Here is a 16,174-nt window from a genome sequence, read left to right as displayed (position 1 = left end):
TCATCATCATCACTACATGTTTAAATATGCATTTCCCAATGTATCTTTTGCTCAAAATAAGCATTCCTAAATGTATATTGATACATTAAACATCTGAGAATTGCATCACAATGTTTGGAGAAGTTAGAAATTCAGTAGATAGTTAAGAGTGCAAGAGGTGTGGATCAGGTCAGTTCATATAAATATCACAAAGCTCAATTTTTTTCAAACATCCCTACATCTTTTGTCTCTCTGAGTCTCCTGATCCTCATATGCTTGATCCAGTACTGACTCCAGCCAGTCTCTGATCACATTTATGGCCTCTTTCCCTTCTGATCCTCATCAGCTTGCACCTGAATCTGACCCCAACTGGAGTCCATCCTGGGCTAAGCCAAGGCCTGACAGTGTGGTAGGGACAAGCAAATATGCCAATTTTTCTTTCACTTTCTCATTTTTCCATTCTTAAATTCAGTTCTCCACATTTCTATGAGTTTGAATTTTTTAAAAAAAACTTGCAAAAATTTGTCCGCATTTGTGTGCTAATTTCTTCTAATGTACACATTTTTTATAATTAAATTTCTCTAATATACACTTTTTTGCAAAACACTTTCCCCTAATATAATGCGTTTGATGTTATTTTCTATAGTATACGCATGTTATATGCATACTTTCCTTTAGTATATGCATTTTTGTACACAGTACTTGGCTGGAGAACTGCACTGCAAAATTCAGATGAGTGTGAACTTTGAAGGATGACTGTGTTTCGGTCTGTGTATTGTTTTAGAAAGTGTGAATTCAGTTGGTTTGCCTTGAAATGCACATCCCATCCCTACAATGTGGCCAGCCCATAATGGGCTGAAGGCCACTGCATGTAGACTTTTCTCACAGCTGCTACACAGAGATAAAGGATTAGACACTAACATTGATGTATGTTAGAGGAACAAATAGTGAATTATACACATATAAACCTTTTCCAGTTAATGCAGCACACAAGCATTTTGTACTTACAAAATATGGTGCTTTGTACTCTGCTACACATATGACAAACTGGCCTTTGTTGGATTAAAAAAAATTTTTTTTGAGATTGTTTGAGTGAACATTACAGCAAAACAGAAAATAGTGCTGTTTGTTATTTTACTGTGAAATCTCACCTAGTCTCTCTTTTTCTCTCTAGAAGGCTATTCTAATGGATTAAAAGCCTTTTAAAAACATGCCCATCCAATGGCAAACTGAGGGTACTTCCCGGACATAATTTTTAAATGGACCTTTTGTGTGTCTTCATGGCCCTTCTTTGCTATTGAAGTTAATTTGGTCCACAGAAAATATTAAGCCCTAATGGGACTTGAAGCAATAGATTTGACTGTCTGGGGTACCTCTGTAAAAATATGCTAAAACCATCATGACATGATTGCTTATCAGAATAATGCTGTTCTGTTACTGATAATGTGTCAGACTGCCTATACAGAATGAGACAAAATGCTGCATGTCTATAATAATTTATATCAGCCTTCCCCAACCTGGTGCTTTCCAGATATTTTGGACTACAACTCCCATTAGCCTCAGGCTGCACAGGGAAGGCTGCTTTTTATGATAACCAGTAGTAGAAAAACCACTGGATTTGAGGGAAAGAAGCATGATACAGCACCACTGTTTTATAAATGGCCTTTTGGCCTGAATTATTTTAAAGAAATTTTAAAAGAGGAAAAGGGGAAAAATCCGTTTCAATAGAGAAAAGACAGGGCCAGGGTTTTCAATCACCAATGTCTAAATTTTACCCCTTAATTACAGCAGGAGGAAGTAGGTCAGCCTTTTTAGATCTTTAACTGCTAGTCTTGAATACCTTCCCAGGTACCTAGGTTGTCCAAAGAGGACTAATTATGCTCATAATAATTGCAGGTTTGAAATTAAAGGGCTTGGTTAAAGTTGGCTCCTGATGCCAAAATTTTGCACCTGAATATGCAATCTTCTGAGCTCTACAATGGTAACAGCAATACAAAATAATACACGCGGTAAAATACCTTGACTGATATATAAATTTACACTGCAAGTTTCAATGAGCAAGAAGGCTAGATCCAATTCCACTGAAACGCCTCTCAACAATAAAAGGTATTCATTTAAGTTGCCGGTAGAAGATGCAATTGAGAATCCACTGGGGGAGGAAAGAGTGCCCTTTACACTCCCCCTGCACCTCCTCTTGTACCTCTGCCAGTTCCTGCCCGCCTCAACTTCCCTCCTCTTGTTCCTCCCTATTCCTCCTGCTGTACTCTGCCTGCCCCATTCTCCGGCACCCTATTCATTTTCTCATTGTCCTCCACCTCCTGCTCACTCCTCCTCTTGATCTTCTTCTTTGACACCTCAGCTAGGAGAGAGAAAGCTCCCAGACTTTTACTCACACCGCATGGGATCTTCCTTCCTTCCCCTAAAGTCGGGGGCACTGAAGGAGGCATGGGAGGGGAATTAAACTTCTGCTGGACTCCATAGCTGCTTCACTTTCATCCCCAAAGGCACAAGGGGGCAGGACACAATAACTTTGGCTCAGAAAAAGAATGCAGTAGGCCCAGCTCCTTTTCCTCCCTGGCCTGCAGTGGAGACCAGTGGTTCTGATGTCAGTGGGGCACTGAAATGGCTCCAGGTTTTAGTCTGGAGTTTCAAGGACCTGTCAGATTCACTGCCTCACTGACATTGGAGTCACCACTCTCGACTGCCTATCTGACTCCCAGCCACTGGAAGTTGCCCCATCTGGTAATCCTGTTTTGCACAATCAGACTTTTTCCCCAGCATGTTGGTGGATCATCTTCATTTAGATAGCTGTTTGGAATGGGCATCTTTGGTGCTCCTTCCCTTTGTAAAAATATTTAAAGACTGATGGCACTGTTACTAGTAGTGAAAAGGAAAAAGACAGCCCATAATTTTAAAGAGCAATATTTCAGAGCCAGTGTGGTATAGTGGTTAGAGTGGAACCTGGGAGACCAGGGTTCAAATCCCTGCTTGGCCATGAAGCTCACTGAGTGACCTTGGGCTCTCAGACTAACCTACATCACAGGGTTGTTGTGAGGATATAATTGGGAAGGGAAGAACCATTGTTGCATGCCCCCTTGAGCTCCTTGGAGGAAAGTTAGGATATAAATGAAATAATCACTAAACAAACAAACTTAAATTACAGTGAGTCATGCCTAAGTAACTATACTGCAAGGAAAATTTTGCAAATAAAAGCCAGATATTTTTCCTAGACAGGAGATTAGACTAGGCTAAGAACGGTCATTATGACAACATTGCATCAGGATTCCAACTTCATTTTTAGAAGCAGGAGCAGTGTTCTGTTATTTTGCTCACTCCTTTAACTTAGGTTATAATCATATTTAAGTCTGAAAGCTCTTTTTACTCTTTAATATTTGTGGGGAAGTCATGCAACTAAGGGGAAACTAGACAAAAAAAGAAACATGTCATTGTTTTTTAAAAAGAACTGGCAGGTGTGGTGGGGGAGGGGTTAATCCTTCCACCTAGTGCTATGATCCTGATGAACAATATTCCTCCTCTGCTATTTACTAAAGGAGGGAAGCTGCCATTGATGCTATTTCTTTTTAAAAAACAAGACACTTGAAATGCAATAATGTGCTGTGCAGTTTGACCCTCAGTGAGATTTCCTGGGAAAAGGTATCTGAAAATATATTGAGCATGTTTGAGTAAAAGCTAGGGATCTGACTAGAGAGCCAGTGTGGCGTAGTGGTTTGTGTGATGGACTACGACCTGGGAGACCAGGGTTCGAATCCCCACACAGCCATGAAGCTCACTGGGTGACCTTGGGCCAGTCACTGCCTCTCAGCCTCAGAGGGAGGCAATGGTAAACCCACTCTGAATACCGCTTACCATGAAAACTCTATTCATAGGGTCGCCATAAGTCGGGATCGACTTGAAGGTGGACCATTTCTGTACAGCCTTGGTTAACAACACACAGGGATCTGACTTACAAAAAACCCTTTTCAGTATGCTACTTTCACATAGTGAAGTTTTTTTGTTCCTAGGCAGGGCAAGGAAGTTGAATTATATCACTAATCAACTGAATCTGAGATTTTAAAAATGGAGTGTATAATTGTAAGTTTTGGAGAGGGAACAAAGTAGATATCAAGCCCTAGCAGGCTGCAGATCCCACTTGGTTTTGGGTAATTTGTGAATAATTTGTTATTTCCCAGTTCTGTTACGAACCCATCTGATCTGCACCTCCCAGGCTAATGTGTGGATCTGAACATAGTTATTGTACAGATTTCGCTCTTCTCTGAATATTGTAATGGAGATTTCAGTTCAAACAAACCAACAAACCAAAATGTGTATAAAGTGTACATTTTAGGATAAAACACGTCTAGAAATGCATACTGTGAGAAAACATAAGTTCAGAAATTCATATTTGGTAATAAAATATGATCAAAATACATAATTAAATTCATATTTAAATATGGATTTTCGTGCAGGTTTTTTAATGCAAAAATGGGATGAAATGGACTTATGAATGAAAGCAAACAAAACTGATGTAGACCAGAAACAGATGGATCTATCCATCCCTAGTTCTGAACTATCCCGTCTCGTTCACACCAGGATCTCAGTGAGTGCACAATCTGTATAGGGTACACAGTCCTTATTGCCAATGTAATTCTATGATTCTTTGCCTTTAAAGATGTCAGTTGTCAGCACTCTTCAGGTCTGGGTAGTTTAAGAGAAACCAAAGTCTGGACCAAACTGTCGTCCCAACACACTTTAAATTGTAAATGGCCTTTGCAAAAATGTCATAAGCCAAATTGAGAGAAAACTGGGTAAAGGATTTTCAGTTTTGTTTTATGCGTGAGAGAGACAAAATGGATTTGCATAAAAAGAGCTTTCTAGCAGAAACTAATTTCTGTTTAAAGATAATATCACTATCTGAAACAGGAAATAGCAATGAGCACAGAGATCTCTCTGGTACCAGCACTGCATGAAAAAATGAGACCTTATTAAGCATCATCATTGGCTTTTAGGACATCAAAAGGAGGGGACGAGAATAACTTCATATCAAGGAGCTTTCATAGATTCTAAGCTTCATTAATTTCAAGGTAACAAATGAATTCAGCTCTCTCATTCTGATCTTTCATGACCAATAATGATAGAATGTGAACTCTTGGTGGGGAATAAGCAAAGAACAGGAACTGTCCCAAAAATACACAATAGGACATGCGTTCCTAGGTGTTGGGTTAAACTTGTACTGGTTATGGTCAAAGGCCTTTGCAAAAGTGGCTGAGAGGTGTATTTATTTATTTATTTATTTATTAAATGTATATCCCACCCTTCCTCTCAGAAGGAGCCCAACAACTACTCATGTTTGCAAATGAAAATACTGAAAATACTATGTACACAAAACACAGGAAATAAAAACCAGAATCAAGGATGAAAACAAAACAAGGGATAAGAAAAACATGAAATAAAACAACTGATAAAAACAAAATAAAGTAAACATCAAATCAGGGCATAAGCATTACAATTTATAGCTATCTCTAAAGGAAATACTAATTGACCTTGTTCACTTTCTTAAATAAATATATATTCATGTTTACAGCTACTTAGGAACCTCTCTCTCTTCCTCCTACACTCCCCAAAGCATATATTTACTGAGAACTCCTCCTTCTAGACCCCCTAGTCACCTTGCAGATGGCCAAAATGGTTTAACAATCAATCAATCCGTCTTCCTAGGGAACTCTGGGAACTGTAGCTCTTTGAGGGGAATAACAACTGTTGACAAACTACACTTCCTGGGATTCTTTGGGGGAAACCATGACTGTCTCTCTAAAGTGATATGATAGTGCTTAAAAGTATACAGTGCAGATGGGACCTTAGTTTGGGGGGGGGAAGCATCTTCTTTTTCCTTGGACCAAAGAGAACCAGGTTCCGAAACAACCTTTGGAACCCCCCACTATCTTTGAAAAGGTTCACAGAGATATCAGAAGTCTGGTGTAATTCCTTTTATTTACTTGCTGCAGCCTGAGCCCATGTTCCGCAGCTTCTTCAGCATATCAGGAGGCCACAGGTGCTATGTTTTTAAAAACACAGTGGGGCTGTGGCAGTGATCTGAAGAAAATGCTCCTGTTTGGCTGGAAGAACACACTCGTCTGCTAGAAGCCATCCACGCAGAAAGAGCAAGACACAGGCAGTAACTATTCCTTGACACCCTTCCCTTTCAGACTGCCATTCTTCTAAAACAGAAGAGTCCTTGCAGATCCAAAGAATGGTGCAGTCACTTGCTGCTGTTTTACCTCCCTGATAGCACTTCTGAGAAATCCAAGTTATTAAACCCACTAATATACACCATTTATATCATCTTTTCATTTTCAAAGTGTTTTTAAGGTTCATTCATTGACCCAAATCTATACTAGTAATTAAACTGACAGGCTGTTTACATATATGGGGAATTACAACAGTACCTATGATATAGTTTTCTGCCCCATCCTCAAAGACCCTACCAACAGCAGCAAAAAGAATGAAAAATTAAGCAGGCACTCCCCAGTTATCAGATTGATCATTTGATCAGCAGAGACGGGGTGATCACCCTCCTCCTCAGCTGATCTGCCTGGATCTGGTGTGCAGGTGCAATTTGTGGGTAGACCCAATGAAGTTAACAGACATGACTAACTCAGGTTCATTAATTTAAATGGGTCTACTCGGATTAGGACAATCTTGTACGTTGGCGTTTAGACCCACCTTCATCCAGGAATAGACACAATGTCTCCACCCCAACACACACTCACTTGGTTCAGGTGGAGGAAGGAGCACTATAGTTCCAGAAATCAGATTCTGGAGGTGAGCTCATATTAAACTTCCAGGGTGATTTTAGACCAAACTATTTTCTATTTGTTTTAATCCCTTGGCCTGAAGATCACCCATCTTGTGTGAAAGGAGGGCAGAGGTGGAATAACACAGCCAGATTGCTGAAATATTGTTCGCAACGACTTCCATAGTTTAGACACATCATGTTTTTTTGAGCAGCCTATTTGCAAAGCTGATTGGCACATGCAGGCACTTCATTTCTGCTTTCTGAAATATTTCAATTCTGTTGGCTTAAGTGGTGTTACATTGAGAGACCTTGACAATATTATGCACAATCATTAAGGAAACATACTGCTGTGTGCGTTTCAATGCAAGCTGCCTAAGCATAGATAATTCTTCAAGATGATATACTTCATTTCAGAGGAGAGGATCTCTCTCTCTGTGTGTGTGTTTTATAGTGGCAACCTGTAATTTCAAAGTCTTTAACGAGGTTTTTTTTTAAATACAAAACTTCTTGTTCCATACTTGATAGAGAGCACCAACCTTCAGCCTGCGATCCTGATCTCCACTGCAGAGTGAATTTACAGATACCTTAAATGACTTCCAGGCTGGGTTTAAGTTATTCATCACCACCTATGTATGAAAAGAAAAGAACTATAAACATATTTCAAAACCAAAATGCTAAACAACAATAATTGCAAATGAAGGCCTAGTATCATAAAGATTTTTTAAATGAGCAAGAGAGATGAAATATTTAGAGATGATTCATTTTTAGTATACTTTTGTGGCTATATGCTGGGCAAAGGTAATTGATTTAATGCCAGTCAGGTGTAGTGGTTAGAGTGCTGGAACAAAACCTATGAAACCTGGGTTCAAATCCCCACTCAGCCATGAGGATTGCTGGATGGTCTTGCCAGTCACAGTTTCTCAGCCTAACCTACCTCACAGGGTTACTGCAGGACAAAATGGAGAGGGTGCTCCTTGGAGGAAAGGTGAGAAGTGTAATAATAATATTAATATTGGGCATGCTTGTTGTTATGCTATATCTTTGACATTTGATCATTTATCTTGTAATTTTTCTCCTTTCCAAGGCCTGTTAGAGTCACCGAGGACATTTTCTACTGACTTCCTTCGTCTGAGCACTTGGTCAGTAAACCTCCCCCCCCACACACACACACAAAAGGATACATCATGAAATGAGAAAACAGAGCAAACCATTCAAGACTGGATTGAAAAGTCTGAAATGACAATCTAAATGTAGGAATTTGCTTAATGGGCAAATTTACTAGTAAATAAGGGAAATTCACCTCCTCTTACCTATTAGGTAAATGGAAGCAACGGTAACCAGTATGATGCCCTCAAGATGTTGCTGGACTACAACTACCATTGCTCCTAACCATTGGCCATCTTGGCTGGGGCTGATGGGAGCTGGAGTCTAAGAACATTGGAGTGTATCATGCTGGCTACCCCTGAATTTAAAGCATTATGTCTTCAGGAATATTTTTGTCTTGCTGAAATCTGTGGCTGCATCCCTTGATGCTAACATGTGGATGACTGAAACCACATTGGTGGGACAGATCACATGGGAGGTTCTCACATTAGCTGTGATGAATGCCAGCAAATTTTAGATGAAGCAAGGGAATTTCCCACATGTTCAGGCCTTGTTATATGATTTCAACCATCCAAACATTGCTGAAGAAGTGTGCAATGCAACCAGGGGGTTTGGCAACAAAGCTGCTCTACTAACATAAGGACAGGCAGTTATGTGGAGGATTACCTATTGCCAAGATAGTTGAAAGAAGGCTCAAAGCCTATGACAGGTGGTAAATTATGCTTTCAGGTGAGGGAGCAATCTGCAAGTCTAGATAAGCTTTCTCCTTGGATCAACTTGAGAAGGCCAGGGTTTCCTACATAGCAAGGTGTATGAAGGATGACGAATGTTTGTCTCATTTGGAGGAAATGCGGATGTAAAAAATGTTCCTCAGGATGACATTTCTGGCTCTGGGAATCTGAATGAGACTGGCAACACACAAAATAACAGCCATCGGTGTCTATATATCTGTTTGGACCTAAATAGCCACCCCTCACCTTGACTATTGCATCATTTTTGTGAGGGAACATTTTGGCTGCTAAAATGCCCTTCAGCAAATGCTAAAAATAACAATAATAAATTATTTCAGAGCATTGTTGGCAGCAACGCAGCTTACTGCTGTGGGAGCAATACCAGTAACACAAAATCCTAAAGTAAATTATGACCTTGCCAACTGAAAGGCAGAAGAAGGTAGACTAAGAAACAACAGAGGAGAAACACACACCTCCCACCACTACAAACTTACACAACGTGAGCAGCATCATTGGAAGTCCTGAATAATTTTCCTCCAGTTATCATGTGAGCAGAGAAATAACATTTTATTTTATTTCTTCTGAGGCCAGGCACTTGCTCACTATACCAACCGAAGCACAGGACTGCTGATGTGGCAGAGCACAAGTGCAAAGCTGCCTACTCCTCAGAGTAATGCCCTAGAAGTTCACAATCTCATTGCTCCCCCTTTGTTTACATTGTGACTTTGAAGGGTATGCACTCCCCTTTTTAAGAGGAGCAGGAACACTGAAATATATCCTTCCAATTTTCTAAAAATCAGTTAATGTCGTATTGCTTTCTTCCCAGACCAAAGCAATGTGTTTTGTTTTGTTTCTTGTCCAGCAAAGCTACTCTTCTTCAATAACATGGGGGCAGGATATTATGCTATTGTTGCTGGATCCATGCCACCATTAGTCATGACGGTCAGTGCAGTGGAACAATGCCAGGGAACTGCCCTCTGAACACTGGCTTTGCTGTCATTTACAAGGTAAAGCAAAGGAGTGGCAAGGTTGGGGCACCAGACTGGTTCTGTTGGTGTGCCCATGAAGCCCCAACTTCGCCATCATACTGTCCTGCCCCCACATCATCCTGGTAGGCCGCAGCAACACTATTGTTGGGAGGGCAGCCTCACTGCACTAGCCATGAGTATAGCCCTAAAATAAAAATCTATCACTTTTTATTATTTCAAAAGACCCTAAAGGCAGCTAGGGATGTAAGAAGGCATCATTTCCCATTCTGTCCTGTATTTGTCACATGCAACACTGTTTCTGTTCTGCTGCAGTTTGTCCTCTGCCCAAAACTACTTACTGTCTGCTATGGTGAAATTATATAGTTTAATTAATTAATTATGTAAATAACATTGTCAGTACATCATCCCACCACATTAATTTCAGTGCAAATGAAATACAATGTGTGTGTGGGGATGTAATCAATTACATCTTGTTTGTGGACTGTAAGTAACAACAACAGCTAATACTGATTGTATTTGCTGGATTGTTTGTGTTCCCATTTCAGTTTTTGTTAGAATTCTCTGACATCCCTATCCACAGCAACCTAAACAAGGAATCTATTGAGGGAGTTGGCTACAGCAATGCAAAACACGGTACAAGTGGAAAATGTCCCCCTCCCAGTAATTCAGTGGGTGGCTTGTGAATATCCTATAAAGTTTTATCTTCCTTGCCATAGAAAACTGAGCCCATCTGACTTCAAAACTGGCTTAATTCTCACCTCAGTCCTGTGGACAAGCTGCTGAGTAGCATCATCATTCATCCGGAAAATTTCTAGAAATGGATCAGACTTGCTGAAGAAATCCTGAAATCGAAACATATAGATCTTTATTCTTCTAGGCCTATTTTTTATCCACATAATCTCTCTGCTCTCTTACTGACAGAAAATAAAAGTTCATTCTGCTGTAGGGTGACCATTTACACATTGCCAAAAAAAAGAGGGAACATATCAACAAAAGAAGATGCAGACTTGCATACAATTTGCATATGCTTATTTATATGTATATTCATAAATTTGGAAATAATTAGTACAATTTCAATGGAAATACAAGCCATCTCACCATAATGGGGAAGACTATGACCAGTGTGCCTGCTGAGTCTGCTGATGGGCAACTTCCAGGCTCCTACTCTCCCTTCACCTGGTTCTTTATCTTTAAAGCAGCCTTGAACCTTCAAATAGAGGATGCCTTCAAATACATAATTATCCTCTGACAGACCTTTGAATATAGGACTGTCCTTTGTAAAGTAGGACATATAAGCACACTATTCTGCTTTAATCGCTAAGTAAATACCTGCACTCTCATCAGCCTCCCTATACAGGTCATCTACAGAAGCTCTCCTCCAGAAGGCCCTGATTGTGGATTACAATGGATAGCAATCTAGCAAGATACAGTAAAGACATCTGGGAATGCAATGAGATATGGGACTAGATGCGTCTCTAGGAACCAGAGCACAATCACTGAGATGATAGAGGGGCAACGTGTCTTACTTTACAGAGAACAGCCCTCTATTTGAAGGCTAAATCTTCCTTACATATGACCAGAATCCTGTTTCTGAAGCCAGGAAGCTCTCATCTTGCTATATTTCAGCTCCAAAAAAGTTACATACAAATGCCAGATTTGTGAAATTCTTCTGCTTCCAACAGGGAGGATTCATGTGAATTTGACATCTGTCCAATGGAATGGCCATATGGAGTGCCCACATCAAATGCAGCACTATCTGTGTGGTGGAGGTGAGAACACCTGCCCCTCCAACCACAGGGTGGCTTTCAATCTGTCCCTTCTTGTCATGTTTCCCTTGACTATAAATTGTAACAGCGTTCACATGTCGGAGGACCATTTTCAAGTCAGTTGAAAAGTTCACATTTCAGTTTCAAATCTAGTCTTTTAGTTTAAAGAAATTGCTTCATTATATATTGGTCCCCAGTTTTGCGAGATTTTAAGCATGAAAGTTGCTTCACATATGAAGCTAGAGCCAGACTTAATTGTGCCTAGAGCAGACCCACTGAACTCAACTCCATGCATATCTAACTCTATTTCCAACTCATATGGCAGCCTAAGCCAACATGACACCCTCCAGATAATTTAGACTACATCTCCCAGTTTGGCTGGCTGGGGCTGATGGAAGTTGTAGTCCAAAACATCTGCAGGACACTAGATTGATGAGAGCTCTCATATGCAGTAGCAACTATGATCATTATATGAGTAGTATGATGCCACCATAGAAACAAAGAGACTTCAGACATAAGTAAGGCCAGTTACATATTCTGTCGAACACACTTGACCAAATATATTTATGAATTGTCTCCCAAACTAATTAAAGACTTCTTCTTTTTCTAAAAAAGATGCCAGTACAGTGGAAAAACTAAATATTTGAGGCCTAGTGGGGAATGATGAAATAGGGTAATATAGGCCAATGCACTGGGCCAAAATTAAAATAAGGACCCTGGGCAATTTGCATTATATGTTCATCTTTAATAATTAGAGTCTGCCATGGGAGAGAGGAGGAAACTAGGATATATTATTTCATAAAAGCTCTTTAAATGCATAGCACAAACACTAATTATTTCTAAAGTAATGTTATAAACACAGCTTCTGACACTATTATAGCCTAGTAAACAATCCAGAATAATTCTTGCTTAAGGAAATATTTTCCTGCTTGCTCCAATTCAACAGATCTCCATTCATAGCTAATGATGTTTTCAAAATGTTTAAGCTAGTAAACTGGGCCTAATAGCACGTTCAGCTTCATTTCATTACGCAACAGTGGGAAAATACCTCTTTATAGAAATACAAGGCTGAACAAAATCCTATTTAATAATATTTTATAACTCTGTGTCAATAATAAAATGTGTGTCAACACATATAATGTACAATTTTCTTGCTACAAATAAAGACAGGTAAATATTTGTCATGATCTGAATGTCATAAGCATAACATTAATAAACCGAAGTGCATTTTTCATGGATTTTATTTTGATAGTAATAATATTATTTTGTGTCTATTCAAGGGAACCTTAGAGAAAAGAATGTATTCTGTGATTCTTCAAAAGAAGATAACTTGGTACTGGTTACAAAATAATTGCAAAACTACACATACTTCTTAAAATAAGTAGCCCCTACTGCCATGTAGCTTCTCATGTATAGTTACAAATTGCCCAGGAATTTATTTATATGTTGCCACATTGATAATTTTGACTTGGACATCTATACTTTTCCATACATCCAGAGAAATGCACACCCATAGGGTCAGCTCCAGGTTTGAGGTGCCTTGTGGCAAGCTGGTGGATCTTCTTGATGTCAGCAGACTTACTGGCAGTGGGCAGCTGCACCACCATGATCTGTGATGAGCAGCTTTGACCTCCCTGCCATTTTAAATTGTTCATACTGCCCCGACATAGTGTCACTCAGAGCACTGTGGGAAATTTAAAATAGTGGGTGGCTTCTCAGACCAGTCACTACCATCGGAAACACCAGGCATGGGCCAGAGAGAAAGCCGCTTTCCTTTCCATTCCAAAAGGAAAACATGGTTAAAAATAATGATAAGGATATTGTTATTTTTCAGAAGAAGAAACACGAATTGGTAAAAGCAAAGGATAGTGGGGAAACAATGAAAATGGACCATAGCCATATGCTAGTTCAGTGGAATGCTATCTGAACTGGCACCACAAAGCGGATCCCATTCCTACTTGGGCCCCAGCAGCTGCCTGACCGTGCCATGTTCAGATGCTTGCCCTGCATGCACATTTGAGTTCTTTGCTCTGGCACAAAAGCACACAATGCTTTCCTTCTCTCTCACCTCCCCCTTCTTCATCAGCACTGGGCCACAAAACAAGAGCAAAAATTGGATGGGCTGAGCAGGTGCTCCCATGTCCTTTTCTTCTCCCTGTGCCTTTACCTCCCCTAAAAAGTCCTTTCAATCAGACTTCTGCACTTCCAAAAAGTGCCCATGAAGACTGGACTGCATCAAAAGCAGGGCAGGAACAAACTAATCCACATCAGGCCTCTATGGCAGGGGTTTCCAAACTGTGGTCCATGGACCACCAGTGGTACGTGAGCTTCATTCAGGTGGTCTGTGTAGTGTATTGGCCCTCCAAGCTTGCCATACCAGGAACCGTTGAGTCAGCCCAGGCTGTGGCAGTTTCAGTTCCAGGCCTGCCTTACAAGCAGCACCATGCTGTGGGCCTTGTTCTCTGTATATAATTAGTTATAGTAAAGTTCTTGTTATTGTTTAGTTCCTCTGTGTGGCCTTTTCCGTCATGATACTTTTCAGTTTGCATCATGGCTGCTTTCACACATGGGGCTAATAGCGCTAGTTTAATGGATTAAAAAGGTAGTGCTTCTGTCCCATTTTCTAAAATCCCTTTCACGCTGCAGTACCTCTTGCGATAAGGAACAGTACTTTTTCAGCCGATATAGCGGCATTTCGCGCAACTGTCTTTCACACAGCTTGTTTTCGTCCCTCAACCATGCACACGGTTCCCCACTGTGTAGGAGGTCTAAGATCTTGTCCCTCCCATTGCCATGCAAGCCCTCTCCCTTTAGGATCTGACTTTTTAAATTGTTTTAGTTGTATCAAGACGTGTGTGTGTGGGAAATGCTGCTGCTATCTGAGCTGATGCCGGAATACCGGTACGACGTTCGTCAGGCAAAAAAACCAAAACACCTGTGCGACTAAGGGGTGGGAACACACTGCATGCTGGGATGCCTGTCACGTGAGCGGGAGCAGCTAGCGAAAAACTCCCGCGATCTTCCGGGTTCCCAGCCTTGCTAACGGATTATTTCTGGTATCATTTATTGTGGAAATTAGCGCTATACTTGCACTACATTCCACCAGAATTCCGGAGCTACCCGGTATGTTGTGTGAAAGCTCAAATATAATGCGCAAATTACCAGGTAAGAAATCGTCAGACTAATGGAATAAAGTGCAGTGTGAAAGCACCCCATGTCTGTGGATTTGTGACTGACAATGAGAGACAGCACATCCATTGCATTAAATGTTCATATTGACTTTTAATTGTATTTTTATTGCTGCTTTTATTTCTTATATTGTATTTTATTGACTCTGAATTCTATGGAACGTATAAATATAATAGATGAGAAATAAAAGAAGCAATAAAAATACAATTAAAAGTCATACAGCACCTAGCACAACACATTACAGTTGCTGCAACAGGCTGAAAAACCCTTAAGTGGTTTGCCAAGACCCTCAGCAATTTTCAAGTGGTCTGCGGGCAAAAAGGTTTGGGAACCGCTGCTCTATGGCATATGCATGCAAATGTGTGCACATGCGCACAAAAGAGCTACATAAAGATCCACCTCTAAAAGTGTAATTTCATATGCTGTAGTTGAAGAAAGTTGGTGCATACACATATGCAGACACTGATATATATACACCTGTGTGTGTGAAATGCCTATATGAGTGACAACCAAGCTTGTGTCTTCAAAAGTAATCCTACTGCTCAACTAGGGATGGAGGAGAAATCCATTTGAAATGGATTTGTACATTGAATTTGGCAGTTGTGACCCTATCAAGCTCTGCTTGCACTCTTTAATTTATTTATTTATTACATTTATATCCCACCTTTCCTCCAAGGAGCTCAAAGTACTGCACATGGTTCTCTTCCTCCCCATCCTGTCCTCGTAACAATCCTTTGAGGCAGATTAGGCTGAGAGACTGTGACTGATGCAAGATTACCCAGTAAGTTTAATATCTGAGCAGGGATTTGAACCCTGGTCTCCCAAATCCGAGTCCAACATTCTAACTACTACCCTACACTGGATTGCAAGTGTGCACTTATGTTAGAGCCCCTTGTGTACAAGCCCAGCTAACTATATGCAAAAGTATACAGAAAAATACATACGTTATACATTTAATATGTACAAAAGAGTCAAGCCCCATGCTGTACTGTATTTCTGAAGCATAATTATATAAGTATATTAATATACACACATTTTATATAATGATATGCATTGTTGTATTTATTTATTTGTTTGTTTATTAAATTTATATCCCACCCTTCCTCCCAGTTAGGAACCCAGGGTGGTATGTAGCTGCTTACGTGCTAGTTACTTTAGGAAACCTTGAGTGTTTATACAATTATGCATATAATAAGTGGATAATATTACACATATAGGAATGCTTATGCTATGCAAGAATTTTTTATATTTTTTGTGAAACCAGTGGGGGGACCTCAATTCTTGTTGAGATTAAGAAGCAAGAGGGGAATTAGAAAAAATCCATGTGGATAAACTCAACATCAAGATTTTCAGAAAATCCCACAGCTATTCTCAACTAATTTGCTCCGATCATCTGTGGACGTGCCTGTTTCAGTACCAAAGACTGAGTGAAGAACATCTGCATTAGAGGTTACATTAAGACCATTCATAGTTCATTTGTTTAAATACAGTGTGCAAATACTACTGTCCTGATTGTAGACTTCCTGGAGGCATGAGACGGGCCACTGTTTAAAGCAGAATACTGGACTGAATGGACCTTCAGCCTGATTCATATGGAGGTCTTTTTATGTTCTTATGGGTACA

General features: G+C 40.1%; 1 protein-coding gene across 3 annotated transcripts in view; it reads right to left on the bottom strand.

The window, feature by feature from the left end:
* Nucleotides 1-16,174, bottom strand: part of CPNE4 (copine 4) — a 294,798-nt gene that overhangs the window by 93,499 nt on the left and 185,125 nt on the right. For all 3 annotated transcript variants that reach the window (XM_061586421.1, XM_061586423.1, XM_061586422.1), the window contains exons 6-7: nucleotides 10,355-10,438; nucleotides 7,309-7,398 (exon numbers count right to left, since the gene is read on the bottom strand). In XM_061586421.1, the coding sequence (XP_061442405.1) occupies nucleotides 7,309-7,398; nucleotides 10,355-10,438 (174 nt within the window). The remainder of the gene's footprint in view (nucleotides 1-7,308; nucleotides 7,399-10,354; nucleotides 10,439-16,174) is intronic.

Source organism: Rhineura floridana, chromosome 10, assembly GCF_030035675.1.
Source record: "Rhineura floridana isolate rRhiFlo1 chromosome 10, rRhiFlo1.hap2, whole genome shotgun sequence".
In the NCBI taxonomy this organism is placed as follows: Eukaryota; Metazoa; Chordata; class Lepidosauria; order Squamata; family Rhineuridae; genus Rhineura; species Rhineura floridana.
This window is presented reverse-complemented; position numbering and strand designations above follow the sequence as displayed.